Here is a 17,957-nt window from a genome sequence, read left to right on the forward strand (position 1 = left end):
ATTAGAACAGTGTTTGTGGTTTCTTCCCTTTTCCTGACAACTATATCAAATATCATAGTTGCATTCTGCCCTATTGGAAGCTTGGGTATAAAATCGACAATGGTGTCAGCGTCCTTTTCAACACTTTGTTTTCTGTGAATGAGATAGTTGTTCTTATGGAAAGGTTTAACTGCAACTTCTCCCCTGCTGTTAAACGCAGGAACAAGGCTAACAATTAGTGGTTTAGCATTGATTGACTTACGGAATGTGTCGTCTTTTCCAACAAGAGTGTATGGACTCACAAATTCAAACTTCATTTCCCAGTCAATCTTTTTGATAACAGGACTAAGTACCCATTTTTTATTCTGATGTTTCCACATGTAGTATATGTCATCGACAATTGGATCAGGTACATTAACATCACGGATTTGACCTAGTTTGAGGAATCTTGGTTTCTTTTCATCGTCGATTTCCTTTCTCTTGTAATGACCAGTGTCTGTAAACTCGAATGCATACACTGCACCAACTTCAGCATTGCTCTCAAAGTCGATAGCGTCTGCTAAATCTTTCAACTCTATAGTTGAACATGCAACAGGATAAGCTATTGTAGGTCCACTCGACATTTTAATACTCAATATTTTATGGAACTATTTCCAATGTAATGTTAAACAAACAATCAACTGGTTGTCCACTTTGATTTTTTAGATCAATGTGTAGGAATTCATGACACCCTTCCTCCAAGTCCTTGAACTGAAGTGTCTTAAATGTTGGCACGTGCATTTTACAAAAAGAGGCATCACTCGGTGGAAGAATCCTAAGCAGATCAGAACGCTGATCATTAAACAGATTATAGGATGTGTTAAGCTCTCTCATGTGAACAAACAGTACACTGTTAACATCCATGTCAATGGGACGTGTTCCCTTGTATAAATTTGTAATTCCAAGCATATCAAGGAGTTTGGTTGGAAACTCAACGTTTACTTCTCTAGTTTTGGGCATAGTAAGAGTAGCAATGAGACTTGCATGATTTAAACTCGCTGTAATACCTACTGGAGCAAACAATTCTTTCTCTAAAGTGCAGAAGTCATAGTAACCATCTTCTACAGAATGTGTTTTACCATTAATTCTAACCCAGTTGTTAGCCTTTTTTTTACTGATATTATACCAAGTAACCTTGTACATAATTTCATGCAGTGCAACTTTCATTCCTCCATTTTGATTGTTGATAGGGGTTGCAAGTTTAACTGGCACACTAGTCTTCACATTTGTTAGTGTGATAAACATTTTTTATTCAACAACAAAAATGAGTCAGTATAAATTCAACAAAGACGTTAAATACAAAACTGGACCATATTACAATCCAAAGACTATTTCTTTCCATGAGTTGGACTTTGCTGTAACAGAAACAGAATCCATTCGCGTTAAAGTGCCTGACCCATTCCATTCTTACCTAAATCCCCCAATCAAAAATGATAGTGTTCCAAAGATGTGGAACTCTCACCCAATGCAGTTCTATCAGAATCAGTTAAACTTTGCAATATTCTGTGCAACCACAGGATGTGGAGTGTCCTATGCAGACCACATGAATAATTCAAACTTACTGACAAAGTGTGTGTACACATTTCACGTTTACTATCAGTGCAGGAGAATCTTGTCTGAACTTCAGGCACCAATGCCGCATGAAAAGAGCTGGAACCCATTCAACAATAGGATAAACATGAAAGTGTATGAGCGTCTCTGCAATGAATTCAATATAGATTTTAAGACCGACTTTAGGCAAAAGCAAGACAAAAACCATGGCATGGGAACACTATATTTATGGGGTGTCCACAGGAGGTATAATTTTGATTACTGGCCAGGTCATACATCTTTTTCTTCAAATGTGCAGGTACAGTTAGGATCAATAGAACAACAGCACCACAATGCATGGACTACTTTTATATTAGACACCGGCAAAGGTTTCACTGGATCAGGTGTTGAAAGGATCAATGAATCTATCCGAACATATACGTGGTGCTTGCTAGGCTCGCAGGCACAGACACGATCAAACATAATGAGAACAAGCACAGGGTTTGGTGCACAGAAACAGTTGTTATCAAATTTAGAAGATGTCATAAACTCTGCAGTTGATCTGCCTTCCAGCATCAAAAGGTATCAAGACTCTCTCCGTTATGCAAGATCAAAAGTTGACTTTGCTGTTGGTAACGGCCTTTACATGTTACCTTCTGATCTCCAGCTGCAGATTGGAACAATAACAAATTATAACAATGAAATCATTATTGCTAGTGACACCCAGCCGCTTGGAAAGGGTGAAGAACTGAATTCAGAAATCAGAACGATGCTACAGCCATATCACAATGAACAGAAACAAAGCGTGACAAGTGAAGATCACGCTGCAGGTGAAGATCATTCTGTCACTAGGGATGATCAAGCTGTTAGTATTAGTGATGATCATGAATCGCAGAAGACTGCTCTAGTAATTGGTGGAGTGGGTGTAGGCTTACTTTTGCTTTATTCTCGTTAGCAGAACACCTGCAATTAAAACTATTAGAGTCCAGAGATGTTCAGCCATGAAACCAACAACTTTACCTGCAAAAGATAACAGCCAGCTAACAATTGAACCAATGATTCCTGGAAGTGCATCCAAAGCTTTTGCTGCTAGTTTCTTTAATAGTTCTGCAATGTGTTTGAGTTGTTTCTTTACCCATCCCGGATCAGATGGAGATGAAGGTGGAGGTGGAGGTGGAGGTGTGACAGTGCCACCTGTGAGTGTTAACACTAATGTGCTTATTGCAAATCCTAACGCAGTTAGTATACTAGCTATTGTGATTCCCTGCTCTCTGAAAAGCGTTCTAATTCTTTCAGCAAGAGTTGTGTCTTCGTAAAGGATTCTTTGAATTGTATTTTTTATTCTGCTGACCTGTGTTCTCAGTTGTTCTCTATTGTTACTTAGAACTTCTAACCTTATGGCTTTCTCCTCCTGCAAATCTTTTAAACGCTTAGAAATTCTGTTTTTTACTTCTTGTTCTAGGTTCAAATCATCAGCATCAGCAAGTTTTTGTTTCTCTTTGTTTATATCTTCATCCAGCTGACCTAGTTTTGACAGATTATTTGCTATTTCACCTCTGATGGTTTGTAGTGATTGATTAAGGGCTTCTATTTCTCTCATAGGTAATAGTTCATGTGGAGTCTTCAGTGAAGTTTCCTCAGAAAAAGAAGTCTCTATCTCTTGTATAAGTTGATCAGCCTCATCTGCAAGTTTATTAAGATCTTGCAATGGAACAGATTCTATTTGAGTAGCAGTTGGTAGTCCTAGTTCTGCTTGTTGAAGTAAGGAAACAACATGGGAAGATGATGACCGTGTGCTAGGCACAATATCTAATTGCCTAAGTCGATTAGCAGTAAGTTTTTGTTTTAGTGAAACTTTTGATAGAAACTTAGCAGGATTAGATTTATATGTAAGTTGGACTTTTTCTCCTTTATCGTTAGTTGTATATAAATGATTTGCTTCCATTTTGAACTGGTTTGGATCTAAAACATCAGGTTCTTCTCCTAAACTTTTGTAGAAATCTCTAACTTTACCTTCCAGAAGTTCATGTCGTGCCACCTCATAATGCAGTGAATGATGGTAGGGAACCAAAGGGATTGCTTCGCTCATGTCGTCCGCTGGCTCAAATAAATCTTCAAATCCACCTTCTGCCATTTGTAACTTATTTTTTATTTTGAAAATAAAAAAAGATGGCACAATCGTTCGGTTCTGTTCTTGATCCTTACAGAAGGCTGAAAGAACCTCTCGGGGTAAAAGGAATAAGGCAAACAGTTATAGTTACAAATAATCCTTCTACTATTGATCAGAATGAAATACTTACTGTTAGGTTTCCTAATCTAGGTAAGAACGATGTTATTGTACCAGGCACTGTAAGACTATCATTCAAATTAGAATTAGAATCTGGCTCAGATGCAAATAGGACTTTGGCTTATAATGTAGGAAGAGCAATTGTGAGGAAGATTACTGTCAAACTGGAAGGGCGGGAAGTGATGTCATTGAATAATGCAGATGTATTTTTAGTTTATGCAGATAATTGGTTGACTGACAATGAAAAGAAAAACAGAGTGTTTCAAGGGATTCAGTCAGACAATGGGATAAAAGTTAGAATAGGAGCCGGAGATAAAGCTGACAACAAAAAAGATAACGCTGTCAATGTTGCTTTTGGAAACAAATTTTGTATTCCACTTGACTTTGAACTCATAAATTCACATCCTCCCTTCTATCAAGGAGCATTGCGTGACAGGCTGTCATACGACCTGACTTTCAATAGTTATGATCGTGTTATGCTTTCAGAAGACCCGGAAGCAAAGTATAAGGTGTCTGGAATTTCTTTAGAGTTTGATGTTGTAAACCATCCTGAACTGGCTAGACTTATAGAAAATCAGTACAGTTCTAAGCTGCCTATCTATTATGAAAGAGTGTTGAATCACAGTACACTTTCAAAAAGCCAGGCTGATCCAATCTGGAACATTAACTTGAATACACCAGCTAGGTCAATGAAGGGAATACTTATGTTGTTTGAGGAACCAAAAGATTCATATGAAAGGCAAATAGAAAAGTTTTACAATCCACTAATCAATAGAGTATATTGCACAATTGAAGGGCAGCCAAACCAAATATTTGCATCTGGCATGCTGCCATACCACCACTATGATGAAGCAAGAAAGTACTTTACTGGAGGAAGATTGAAAGACCCAACATCTGATCTTGTGGCTAAAGATCTACATTTACACGGTGTTGGCGTAGAAGATTTCTTGACAAATAAATATGCGTTATGGCTGGATCTCAGAACAACTGACGACAACAAACTGCATGGAAGTGGAAGGCGAATTGAAAACGGATCAGAAGGAATCACAATACAAATTGAAAAGGAAGTAGGGAGTAGTAGTAAATCAGTTAAGATCTACGTGTTTGTTGTGTCAGATGCGCAGTTAAACATCTCTGAAAGCAGATTACAGGATATTGTTTATTGAACGTGTTAAAATGAAGTATCTAGATTTTCTTCCAAAAGATCCACACTGTTCTTTGATTTGTGGGGCAACAGGTTGCGGCAAAACAAGATATGTTTTGGATTTATTACAGACTGTTTACATAAATCACTTTGAACACATAGTCATATTCTGTCCAACCATAAAGCATAACAGAACATACAAGGAGAGAAAATTCATATGGTCTGATCAAAATATATTTATTGTAAATCCTTCTGATCGTCTAAATGTTTGCTTGGAGCATTATTTCGATCTTTTTCAGAACACGCCAACACTGTTTATTATTGATGACTGTGCAGCAGAACGTGACATTGTTAGAAAGAAAAGTGCACTAGCAAAGCTTGCATTCAGTGGACGACATGCATTAATATCAGTTTGGATATTAACACAAAAATACAATGCAGTTCTGAAAGACTTTAGAGAGCAACTCAAAACAATAACATTGTTCTATTCAAAGGACCGTGACAGTTTTGAAGAGTGCCTTCGAGAAAATGATGTCATTGAAAACAAACAGGAGAGAGAAAGAATAAAGAATAATCTGAAATCTTCTAAGCACTCGAAACTGGTTTTAAAAACTGATCAACCAGTTCAGTATGTATGTTTGTAGAAATCCTTGCTAAGTTCTTACTCAAGTTCTTACCAAGTTCTTACTCAAGTTCTTGTCAAGTTCTTGTCAAGTTCTTGTCAAGTTCTTACTCAAGTTCTTGTTAAGTTCTTACTCAAGTTCTTACTCAAGTTCTTGTTAAGTTCTTACTCAAGTTCTTACCCAAGTTCTTGTTAAGTTCCTACCCAAGTTCTTACTCAAGTTTAATTACTAGATTTTAATTTTATTCTGCATCAAAATAAAATGAACTGTGATGAATTGCTGATGCAGACTGCTACAGATATTGAAATCTGTGACAGTAGGACTATACCTGATAAAAAAGAAAGATTGTATTCACTTGCTGTTTGTGGAAAAACAAAACACTACCTTGGGCAGCAGTTAACTGTGGAAGAAGTACAACATCTTTCCTCAGAAGATATAGAAAAGTATCATGGACGGTATGAATCAGTGCTTGGTTCTAAGATGGTTAGAAGTATTGGACAGACTGTTATAGGTTTGTACACAAAGATTTTTGGACATTTTACACCTCTCGACTCGGAGGAAGACTTAACACATGATCTAACTCATGACCCTGTTGTTTCCAAGTCCCTCGAATCTCTTGCCTGTGGCCTGTATTATCGATTTGGTGCTTTATTAGTACCATTTGTTGCTGGATTAATTACTTTCAAACACATTAATTTTCAGAATAAAAAAGATGACGGATCAGTTGAAGCAGACAGTGGAGCAGACGAAAATACCAGAAGTGAACACAGTGACAAAGAAACCTGGTAGAGTAGAAGCAGGAAAAAAACTAGCCGAATGGAACAGACAAAAAAAGTTAAATCAAAAGGCAAAGCAGAACATTATGTCTGAAGTTGAGCAGACACCAAACATTCCTGAAGTGACTAAGGTCACACAAACTGATCAAGAATTAAAATCTTCATTTCTATCATACAGAAAAGTAGCTGTAGCAGCTGTTGTTGGAGGAGGTGGATACTTGCTTTACAAACTTTGGCAAGGCAAATATAAAGTGTCAGAAAAACCAAAATCAGAAACACCAAAATCAGAAACACCAAAACCAACAAACAAAGCAGTACAAACAATAAAAAAGCCCACAGTAGTACCTGCAGTGGATTCATTTCATATGGAATAATTTTAATATTTTAATTTTGATAACATAAAAATGAGTTCTGAAAAGACAATAGTTAATCTAGTTTATCACGCTGCAGTGATTGGAGGCTTGAGTGTAGGTTACACAATGCTGGGTAAAAGTCTCCTCAGAATGAAACCAGCCGACTTGGGAAAGTTAGACTTCGAAGACGGTGCTAAACTAATTGGTGTTGTGACAGCTTCCTTTGCAACAAAAGACTTTTTGGTGAAGCAAGGAATTATTCCAGAAAATATAAACATGTAAGACAATAAAATGGCTAGCTTGGTTATGATGGTGGGAGGTGCGATTGTAAATGCGCTTGCATTTTCTGGCAGCAACTATTTGTTTTCTAAACTGCAAAATGGTGAAGAGAGGGAAAGGCACAACAAAGCCATGGAACAATTGGCGAAAGCACAGGATGAATACGAGAAGAAACGAATTGCGCAGTTAGACTTTATGAATGATAAACTCAGGCAGCAAGGACATGCAAACAAAACCTTTGCCAATGTTGATGCAGCCATTCAAGAATACTATCTTGTAACTGGAAAGAAAATGAAGACAAGTGCTCCTCCAAAACTGGGTGACTTTTATCAGCCTTCAGAAGAGCAGAAGGTGGGCGAGATTGTTTTCATTGTTATTGGTATGGCTGTTGTTTACTTTATTGCGCGTGCTGTCAAATCTTAATATTCTGTCATTTAAAAAACCATGAGTGATGCTTTGTTATCTAAAATATATTATTCCCCAAAAGGATACTGGAAAGGAAGAACTGCTATTGACAAGCTCAGTGACGCAGCAGGTGTTTCTCAAGATATAGCAAAGAAATGGTTGTCAAAGCAGGCAGTTTGGCAGATCTATTTACCTGCACCAAGAAAAATTACACGACCACACTTTGTTAACATTAAACCGAATGACACTCATCAAATAGACCTGCTGTATTTACCGCATGACACAGTCAGAAGGAAGAAATATAAGTATGCACTGACTGTAGTTGATGTTGCAACAAGATACAAAGATGCTGAACCGTTGACAGAGAAAAGTGCTATAGCTACAGCTGTTGCCCTGCAAGAAATTTACAGACGTGGACCACTAAAGTATCCCAGAATGATTCAGTGCGATGATGGTAAGGAGTTTAAAGGAGCTGTCAACCAGCTTCTGTTAAAACATCATGTTACAGTGAAGAGAGGTATTCCAGGAAACCACAGGTCACAGGCTATTGTTGAGAGCTTTAACAAACAGTTGGCAGAAAAACTGTTTTCATATCAGTACCATCAGGAATTTTTGGACACAGAAAGTAAATTGCGTAACACTGAATGGGTCAAAAGATTACCATCAGTACTTAGAGCAATGAATCTGGAGGTATTTAAAGCTACAGGGTTAAGACCAGTTGATGCAATCAAACAGAAAACAATACCTGTTGCTCCAAAGTCAACAACACCAGTGGCATTACTACCTTTCAATCAGAAAGTCAGATATTTATATGCACCCGGTGAAGCTGAGGGTGACAGCAGGAAGCGTGCAACGGATCCAATCTGGAGTATTGACATTCATGAAATCAAGAGAGTAGTAGAGACAAATCCACCTATATATTACTTGAGAGAACCAGCACCGCAAAGAGCCTTTGTAAAAGAGGAATTACAATTAGTTCCACGTGGTACAAATGTTAAATGATTTTTTATTTCAGATTTTATAGTGTTAACAAAAATGGAAGCTCTGAGAAAGAATTCTAAGCAACTTCATTTTTTTTAATTTATATTTTTATTTTGAGTTATAAAATCAAACTCACAGCGATGGAAGACTCTGTATTAGAATCTTTATCGACAGTATTTGACACCGTTGAATTACAAGTAACGGATCCTCAAAATGTGCAGTCCAGTGTGCAAGACGCCATTGAACAAATTCCAAACAATTTGTTGATTGAACCTCCAGTAAAAGTGCAGATAGTCAGTTTAATAAAATACAAAACAGTCAGTGATGAGGTGCTAGAAGTTCATGTTTCAACCAGACAACTAGCACTTAATTCTATGGCAGAATTGAATGGAAACTGGGCAGATGAAATGATGAAACGGTTTGAGCAAGCTGCAGAGGATGCAAAGATGAAAGGATCCGGATGGTCAGAAGGTGAAATTATAAAAATAGAATTGAAGCTAAGTAAATTTGCCCCCATCAGAGGTAGAAGTTACATACCTTTACCTCCTACTCTTGTCAAAAAACGTGCTGTGCTGAACATAAAGAATGATGATGACAAATGTTTTATGTGGTGTGTTCTGGCAAGACTGTACAGTGTAAAGAAAAATGCAGAAAGAGTGTCTAACTATCATGCATACAGAAATAAACTAAACTTTACTGGTATTGAATTTCCTGTCAGCATTACAAGCATTGACGAATTTGAACAGCAAAACAAACCCATCACCGTAAATGTTTACACGTGGGATGAGGAAGATGAACTGAAACCAGTCAGAATATCAAAGAACTCACCAACGATTGGTGATTGTGATACTAACCATGTTGACATGTTACTAATGACTGATGGTGTAAAATATCATTACACTTTGATTCGTACAATGAGTAGACTGATGGCGAGCACAAGCAATCACAATAGTAAACAAGACTTTTGTAGGCGATGTCTCTTGCGTATTCCATCAATTCATGCAGCACTTATACACAAGCAACATTGTAAGAGCGTTGATGATGCGGTTGTGAAGTTAACAACACCACCGCCAGACAGCAAAGTGTATTTTAAGAATGTATGCAAACTACAGAAAAGTCCTTATGTTGTTTATGCTGACTTTGAATCTATCATTGTGCCATATGAAGGACCTTTACCAAAAGACCTACCTAAAACAGTAACTCTAAGTAATCATCAAGTCTGTTCATATGCATTTATTGTTGTTAGTTCAGATGGTAAACATTCTAAACCGCAATTGTACAGAGGACCTAATGCAGCAAAGAACTTCTTACAGCAAATGAACCAAGTGCGAAATGACTGCTCCAAACAACTGAATCTTTCAGACATTGTTATGAAACCTGAAGACCAAGAACAGTTTAACTCTACCACACAGTGTTGGATATGCGAACAAAGTCTAACACCAAACACAGACAATCCAATAGTAAGAGATCATGATCATGTAAGTGGGCAGTTCCGAGGAGCAGCACACAGCAAATGTAATCTACAATTAAAGTTTGATCCTAAGACTTGGAAGCTTCCAATCTTCTTCCATAACTTGCGCGGTTATGATTCACATCTGATCATGCAGGCAGTAACTGATGAATACAAAGCAAGATGCATTGCGCAGTCTTCAGAAAAGTACATGGCCTTTACTCTGAATAGTTTATACTTCTACGATTCTGCTCAACATCTGATGGGAACACTTGAGTCTTTATCTTCATCACTAACTGCTTTCCCAATCACATGTAAGTACTTTGACAGTGACTTAGTTAGAAAGGGAGTCTATCCATATGAATACATGGATTCGTGGGAGAGGTTTGATGAAGATGAGTTACCACCAAAGGATGCTTACTTCTCACGGCTGAAGGGTAAAGGTATAAGTGACGAAGACTATGAACACGCTAAGACTGCATGGAATAAATTAGGATGTAATACAATGGGTGATTATCATGATCAATATTTGTTGGCTGATGTTTGTTTACTTGCAGATATATTTGAGAATTACAGAAGAACATGTATGAAGCACTACAATCTAGATCCTTCACATTACATATCTGCACCAGGCATGAGCTGGGATGCATTTCTTAGATTTACAGGAGTAAAGATTGACTTGCTATCAGATCTTCCTACACTTCAGATGATTGAAAATGGACTACGTGGAGGAATCAGTATGGCTTCACACAATTACTGCAAAGCCAACAACAAATACTTGGACGACTTTGATCCTATGAAACCTTCTAATTACATCATGTATCTAGATGCAAACAATTTATATGGTTGGGCAATGTGTCAGACGCTTCCACTTCGGAACTTTAAGATCTATTCAGGACCATTTTCACAATGTGTTGTGCTGACAATATTAAAAGCAGGCCCAGACAGTCGAAAGGGATGGATACTAGAAGTTGACTTAGACTATCCACTATCACTTCATGATCTACATAATGATTATCCTTTAGCGGCTGAGAGGTTAAAAGTAAACCCAAGAGAACCTCCAAAGCTGGTGCCCAATCTGTTTCACAAAAAGAAGTATGTGTGTCACTACAGACTGTTACAGTTTTACATTAGACATGGATTAATTTTGAAGGCTGTTCATCGTATAATTTTATTTGATCAAGAACAGTTTATGAAACCTTACATCATGAAAAACACAGAACTGAGAACCAAAGCCGCTGATGCATCAGAGAAAGACTTTTTTAAACTGATGAACAACAGTTGCTTTGGTAAGACAATGGAAAACCCACACAAGAGAAAGGATGTTAGACTTGTTACAAGAGAAAATGAGGCCATCAAGCTGACATCCAAACCACAGTATCAAGACTTTAAATACTTTCATGAACAGCTGTATGGTATCTTAATGAAAAAACTTGTAGTCAAGCTTGACAAACCAGTATTCATAGGCTTTACTGTGCTAGAGTTGTCAAAACTGTTGATGCTTGAGTTTTTGTATGATTATTTGAAACCAAGATATCCCAAATCGAGAGTACTTTACACAGACACAGATTCATTCTTACTTGACATTCCAGCGGATGACATTTACAAAGATCTAGAAGCTGAAAGTCCTGCAGTAAAAGGAAAAGATTCTTTTTATGACACTTGCGACTACCCTAAAGAATCACCATTGCACTCAAATGTTAACAAGAAGGTTATTGGAAAGATGAAAGATGAAATGAATGGGAAGATAATTAAGGAGTATGTTGGATTGCGTGCAAAGATGTACAGTGTTGCAAGTGAGAAAGGGGTGGTTAAAAAAGCAAAGGGTGTAAGCAAACAGGTTGTAAAGTCGAGCATATCGCATGATAACTACAAGGAAGCACTGTTTCAGAAGCGAGTGTTTCACCATGACAACCCTAAGATCAGTTCCGCGCTTCATCAGATCAACACAACTATTGTAAACAAGAAATCTTTAGATGCTAATGACACAAAGCGCGTTTATTCATCACCAGAATATTCTTATGCAATTGGGCACTGGAGAATAAACGGGACTCCAAATAGTCTGAGTGTGTAATAAGAATTTTTGTCAATCGGGAAAACCCGCTATGACAGCTTTGTTTTGACTGCAGCGGGGAAAAGGAAGTTGCTTGCGTTTGGGAAGTGTTTGTGAAAGGGGAGTACTAGGCTTTGTTGAGTTTCAAAGCAGCCACCAAGTACACTTGTCAAAGCTTGAATCAATAAACAAGTCATTTGCATAAAGTGCACTCGGTGGCCGCCTGAAAAGGCAGCCTAAATATTGAAGCGTAGTGAAGCGAAGCGTTGAAACAGAGTGACCCAAGCCGCCGGTTTACCAGCAAGACCTAACCGTTCACGCGTGAACGGTACTATTTTTAGAATCCTAGAATTCTTGAGAATGTTGGAGCTGGCTTGTTTCTGGTACATGAGGAGCTTGTTTCCAGATGGAAGCAAATTCTGGCACTTGCAGCATGCTCTTAATGTTATTTAGCTTGCTGTAAATAAAACGAAAGGGGAGACCAACAGCAAAAAATCCAGGATATCCAAAAAGAACACCTGCAACGGCTCGTAATTTCCGTGCATGAACATCGGAATAGCCTGTTTTTGCTTTCAACCAGTCAGCCCAAGTTTCTGTTATTCTCCCTTCTTTCCTCTCCTTCTCCTGCCAGTTTTTACACAGAATTAAAAAGTTGCCAAACTGAATGTAAATCATCATAGTCTGTGCATCTTGTCTAGCTAAATTTCTCACTCCTTTATTTAATCTTTCTACCATTTCGTCTTCATTTGATGGGTTTTCAAATAATTTCTCAGAAAAAGCTTCTCTGGAAATCGTTGTTTTTATATCAGCTTTATTAGAAATCAGATAATTGTGTAATGCCTGTGGAGTTGTGAGATCATTTCTGCTTTTCTTTACTCCTGTTTTTTCTTTGAACAACTGCTCAATCTTTCTTTTCGGCTTTTTAGGTAATTCTATCGGCCCTTCTTTTACAGCTTTATCTACAATTTGCACCATTTCTTCAAAATACTTCCGATTCTCTAACAAAGTTTTCTTCTCTTCTTCTGTCCAAAATTCTGATGGTGTTGGTGGTGGAAGAGGAATTTCCTGAGCTTGCTCAAAAGCCATACTTTCTGAATCTAACAGTTTTTGGTTAGCTGCTTGCGCTTCACTAATTTCCTGAGCTAATTCTTGTGAAGAAATACTGTCTTGAGACATGATATTAATCAACAGAAACACAAAGTCAAACACTTCTCTCACAGAAAACTGCCACCGCTTCCAACAAGTCTGAACAGCACAACCACTGTGACCAAGCCCCGTTGCTAGATTGTAGTGGAGGAGTGGAAGGGTAGTAGATACACGAAGCCCAAGTACAAGCGTCTTGTTTCAACTTTTTATTTAAGAAGACAATGCAAGGAAACGTAGAGGCCGAAGGCGAACCCCGTAGACAGCAAAGCAAGTGTAGTGCCGTGTTCAGCTGCTAGGAGCGAATGCATGCTTATGCCGGTGTCTGGCCTATACTTATAGCCCCGGCGCGGACTGCAGCGAAAGCGCCTTCCGGCGAGAATAAAAATCGCCTGAATACGGCCAGAAACACGGAATCTGTGTTTCTTACACATGCTTTACCCTACGTTATTTAAACAAATACATAACCAATCCTAACAAACAATACATCAAGTTAAAGCTACGACCTTTAGCTTTCTATTGCAATAGATCACATTTCGGAAAAACTTATATTTATTTAGTAGGATGCAAAAACAATGGTCCTAGTGAAGGCACTGAACCAACTTCAGTGCGGAAAATTACAAAACTCTCTAAACTGGAATAATGGACAAACTCATAAATCATACAGATAAAAAGAAGAACCCTAGACAAACATCATGATATGCGTTACTTGGGGGAAAATTATACATTGACTTAGTACGAAGCGGTAAAGTCCGAAAGTAAATGGAATCGGCTAAATTCCTGCGCGAGTACCTGTGTACTTAAATTCTGAATCTTCGCAGAGGAACCAAGCATCACTCATTACAACCAAATCCTTATAAACAAACTAAAATCATATGCAACATAAGTACGGGATATGTAATAGTGATACAAAAATGACAAAATAATGATTGAAAAGACAAAGATGAGTTTGTGAGAATCAATTTCTCTCGACGATACATGAAAACCGGTCAAGGTCAGAGTGACACTTTGGTCAGATCGAAGCATTATCGTAAATAACACAATAATATGCAGCCATCCAGCCTAATCAGTGACTTCTATACAAACCTAAATATAATTAGGACCGTATCAAAGATAAAAGGGACTTTGAAAGATAGAAGTTAGGTAGATATATAAAGAAAGGTATTTTATTAGAATTTGCGCCGGCAAGGTGCGCGCGCATCATCGTATCGTCTGCTATGGAAATTTAGCGTTGTATGAAGAGAAAGGGGAAATGTACGTTCAGGGTCACCGATTCCGACAGACCCGGAATTGGTTCAAAACAACCTTACTTTACTATATTTTATTTTTTGTATGGATTTATGCAGTATTTTTCTGATTTTGTCGCATGTTTCATTTTTAGTAAAAGTTTAGTCCAGAAGCCTATTTTGCGTTAATATTTAGGGTCTGTCGGAATCGGTGAGCCAGAACGTACATTCTCCCTTTCTCTGGAGTTATTAAAAGTTATCAGAATAAAAAGCATACTCACTGTAAGGACTCATTGGTGTGATGGCATGTTCCGATTCCAGAGGCTTGGACTCTCCAGCAACGTTCTCGGCCTTGACCCCGACAAGGAGGTCCTGTCCTTCCTGCAGAAGGAGCAGGTCGCAGGTAAGACGGTCGCCAGGGACACGCTCCACCAACGTCCAGCTTGTCTTCCACGTCTCGCGCTTCTCCACAGAGTAGTGAGTGACTGGAGATCCACCGTCCTTCTCTGGTGCCTTCCAGGTGACCTTGAAGCTGGTCTTGGTCACGTCTGATATCACCAGAGGGCCTGTAGGCGGTGATGGTGGGACTGTTGAGAGAAAAGTGGGGTGGTTTAGTAAGTGTGTCACTGGTTGCCTTATCTTTTTTCAACTGACAGGTTGGGTCATGCAAAAAATATACCTGTGGAGTCAAGTAATGATTGCACATCAGAAAGCAAAATGATATTTTAAGTTTGATGTGAGAACTAGCTGTAACAACGCTAAACTGATTCAACAATGCTTGCTGACTAATCCTCAATCTACAACGTCACTGAAATTGCAATTCAACTCACAGATAGGCTTTTCCATTTTCACTGGTTTGGCTGTCTTCTGCTTTTCGCCAATGCCCACATCATTCTCTGCGGACACAGCAAAGAAGTAGTCCTTCTCTCGCTCCAGATCAGCGACAGTGCACCGAGTTCTGAAGCTCTCGACTGTGGTGACCTTCTCCCATTTGTCTGTGCCCTTCAGAGACTTCTCTATGATGTAGCGACGGACCCTGGATCCGCCATCGTTCTCTGGTGGGGTCCACTCCAAGGTCAGGCCGTCCTTGGTGATGTTCTTGATCAGCAATGACGCTGGTGCATCAGGAACACCTAAAGTTTAACAAACATTAGTCAATTTTGTATCAATATGTTTAAGACACATACGTTCAGACAAGAGACAGTAGACCAATGTTGAAAGAAAATATTACATTGGAACCTTTCTCGTAAGACCCTCCATTATATGAGACTCCCTCTACTACAAGACCTGAATTGCTCACATGTTTTCTTCACAGTGTCACTAAATTCACCTCCATTATAGGACTCTCTCTCTATTAAGACCCACATTTCTCAAACTCTACTGACATATCACAATCCCTTCAGCTATTGCTCCATATTTGCAAACACTCGCAGTCCAGTTATTTCAAAGGTTTTCTTCTTATGAAAAGAGACTTTTCAAACACTTACTGAGGATCTTCTCTGGGCAGATGGGTTCTCTGGACTGCAGAGGCAGGCTCTGTCCCTCAGCGTTGACTGCGATGATCTGCAGCATGTACTGGCTGTCCGCAACAAGGCCGGTCAAGGTCACCTTGGTTTCTGTCGTCTCCTGGACGGTGGTGAAGGTGGAACGAGGGATGATGCGGGTCTGAACGATGTAGTTGGTGATGGGCGTGCCACCGTCGCTGTCCGGAGCGGTCCAAGGCACATCTGCTGATTTATCTGTGACGTTGGACACGCGCAGGCCTGTTGGTGCTGATGGCACATCTGTCAAGAGAAAATTGTGTGATAAGAGTTTGAATGCTGAAGTACTGTTGGTTAAAGACCTGGGGAGCATTGAATGACAATGGGATAGTGAAAAGTTCAGTTTCACGAATGATCGCATTTTAATGATGAGGCTAGACGATCATTACAATATGTGGAAATTAAAGCATGCATGACTCTGGCAACAAAACTTCAAGGATTTTTATTTCTCTGCTGCACTTTCTCTGTTCAACTTGAAAAGAAAAATAGTATATCAAGATTATTGTTTAAGCTGCCTAAATCTAGTTTGTTTGTTTGCTTAACGCCCAGCCGACCACGAAGGGCCATATCAGGGCGGTGCTGCTTTGACATTTAACGTGCGCCTCACACAAGACAGAAGTCGCAGCACAGGCTTCATGTCTCACCCAGTCACATTATTCTGACACCGGACCAACCAGTCCTAGCACTAACCCCATAATGCCAGACGCCAGGCGGAGCAGCCACTAGATTGCCAATTTTAAAGTCTTAGGTATGACCCGGCCGGGGTTCGAACCCCGACCTCCCGATCACGGGGCGGACGCCTTACCACTAGGCCAACCGTGCCGGTTCTAAATCTAGTTAAACTTCCCTTGTTCCAATCAATACATTTTCATGCCAGGATTTAATGCTCTTCATTGAACAATACTGACATTTCTGCTTTGAGACCGAGTTAAAGTAAATCATTCCTTAACCCCAACTCACCATAAGGACTCTTGATCCTAACAGGCTTGTCCATCTCCAGAGGTGGACTGGGCCCAGCCTTGTTCTCTGCCATCACACGGAAGAAGTAGTCTGACCCAGTGGTCAAGTTCTGGGTGGTGTTACTGGTCATGTCGGGACTGATCTTGTCCACACGGCTCCAGGTGGAGCGAGGGAACTCGCGCTTCTCCAGCACGTAAGCTGAAAGCGGCAAGCCTCCGTCATCCTCTGGAGCGCGCCACTCGATGGTGGCTGACGTTTTGGTGGTGCTCAGGACCTTGATGGGTCCTTGTGGTCTGGATGGTGGCTCTGGAAAAACCACAAAGGAGTGTTACTGCACTTTGGCAAGAACAGTGTGCATAAAATCAACATAACTCTGCAGAACATTTGTTTCCATTACAAAATAATTATGAGCAAATGTACAGGTTGTCAAATGCTTGTGAAAGATAAAACAGTTAAGATGCACATACAAGTTCAGTTAATGCTTGCAATTCCTGAATATCAGAGACCAGTGCAAACTAAACAAAACATCAATTCTCATAAACATGTTCGCTTTCCGTCAATGTTCTCACCGACGCCATCTTTGTTTAGCAGGCTAAAGCCGACAGCTGAATCAGCCCGTTCATGAATTTTCGGAATGAAGACACTCGGTGAAAGAGAAACTTAGTCCCAAATGGAAAGTTCATATTCGGGTCGAAGGTCCACTTCCTTCGATACGGAGGTTATGTTGTCATTATTTTATCGGAGATTTGATCTGGAAAATCGACTTTAGGGTTGTAGGTAGGACTTTACAGATCGAATCCAATGGAACCACAACAACTACTCTACCCCCCCCCCCATTTTTTCTCAACGGATTTAGACGATTCAGAAAAATGGTCCTGGGAACGAACTTTTGGGCGGAATTCCGCCAATTGGCGGAAGAATCTCATCCCTGATTTCAGCTTTGTGGCTTAAAAATTAATTAATGACTTTGGTCAAAATCTGAAAATTGTAATCAAATTTTTTTTTTTTACATAAAACGATCCACATTTACGTTCATCTTACTCTTCATCATTTCCTGATTTCAAAAACATATAAATATGTTATATTCGGATTAAAAACAAGCTCTGAAAATTAAAAATATAAAAATTATGATTAAAAATAAATTTCCGAAATCGATTTAAAAACAATTTCATCTTATTCCTTGTCGGT

At 39.2% G+C, this 17,957-nt stretch overlaps 3 protein-coding genes across 4 annotated transcripts in view; 2 read left to right on the plus strand and 1 right to left on the minus strand.

Moving 5' to 3' along the window:
• The window catches only part of LOC138965704 (multiple epidermal growth factor-like domains protein 10), a 219,401-nt gene that overhangs the window by 31,397 nt on the left and 170,047 nt on the right, over window positions 1-17,957 (plus strand). The gene's annotated exons all lie outside the window — the stretch shown is intronic.
• Window positions 1-17,957, plus strand: part of LOC138965708 (cell death abnormality protein 1-like) — a 129,251-nt gene that overhangs the window by 26,601 nt on the left and 84,693 nt on the right. The gene's annotated exons all lie outside the window — the stretch shown is intronic.
• LOC138965710 (M-protein, striated muscle-like) lies at window positions 13,577-17,744 on the minus strand. Its single transcript, XM_070337891.1, has 4 exons — window positions 16,770-17,744; window positions 15,756-16,052; window positions 15,099-15,401; window positions 13,577-14,855 (listed from the first exon to the last, which is right to left on the minus strand). Exons 1-4 carry the CDS (start codon window positions 16,897-16,899, stop codon window positions 14,518-14,520), a joined length of 1,068 nt encoding a protein of 355 aa, XP_070193992.1. The 5' UTR covers window positions 16,900-17,744; the 3' UTR covers window positions 13,577-14,517.

Source organism: Littorina saxatilis, linkage group LG4 (genome assembly GCF_037325665.1).
Source record: "Littorina saxatilis isolate snail1 linkage group LG4, US_GU_Lsax_2.0, whole genome shotgun sequence".
NCBI lineage: Eukaryota > Metazoa > Mollusca > Gastropoda > Littorinimorpha > Littorinidae > Littorina > Littorina saxatilis.

Coding starts and splice junctions, on each gene's coding strand:
- LOC138965710 (XM_070337891.1), bottom strand. CDS start 16,899: ATGACCAGTAACACCACCCAGAACTTGACCACTGGGTCAGACTACTTC. Junction 16,053..16,769: donor TAGGATCAAGAGTCCTTATG/GTGAGTTGGGGT, acceptor TTCTCTTGACAG/ATGTGCCATCAGCACCAACA. Junction 14,856..15,098: donor GAAAATGGAAAAGCCTATCT/GTGAGTTGAATT, acceptor TTCTCTCAACAG/TCCCACCATCACCGCCTACA.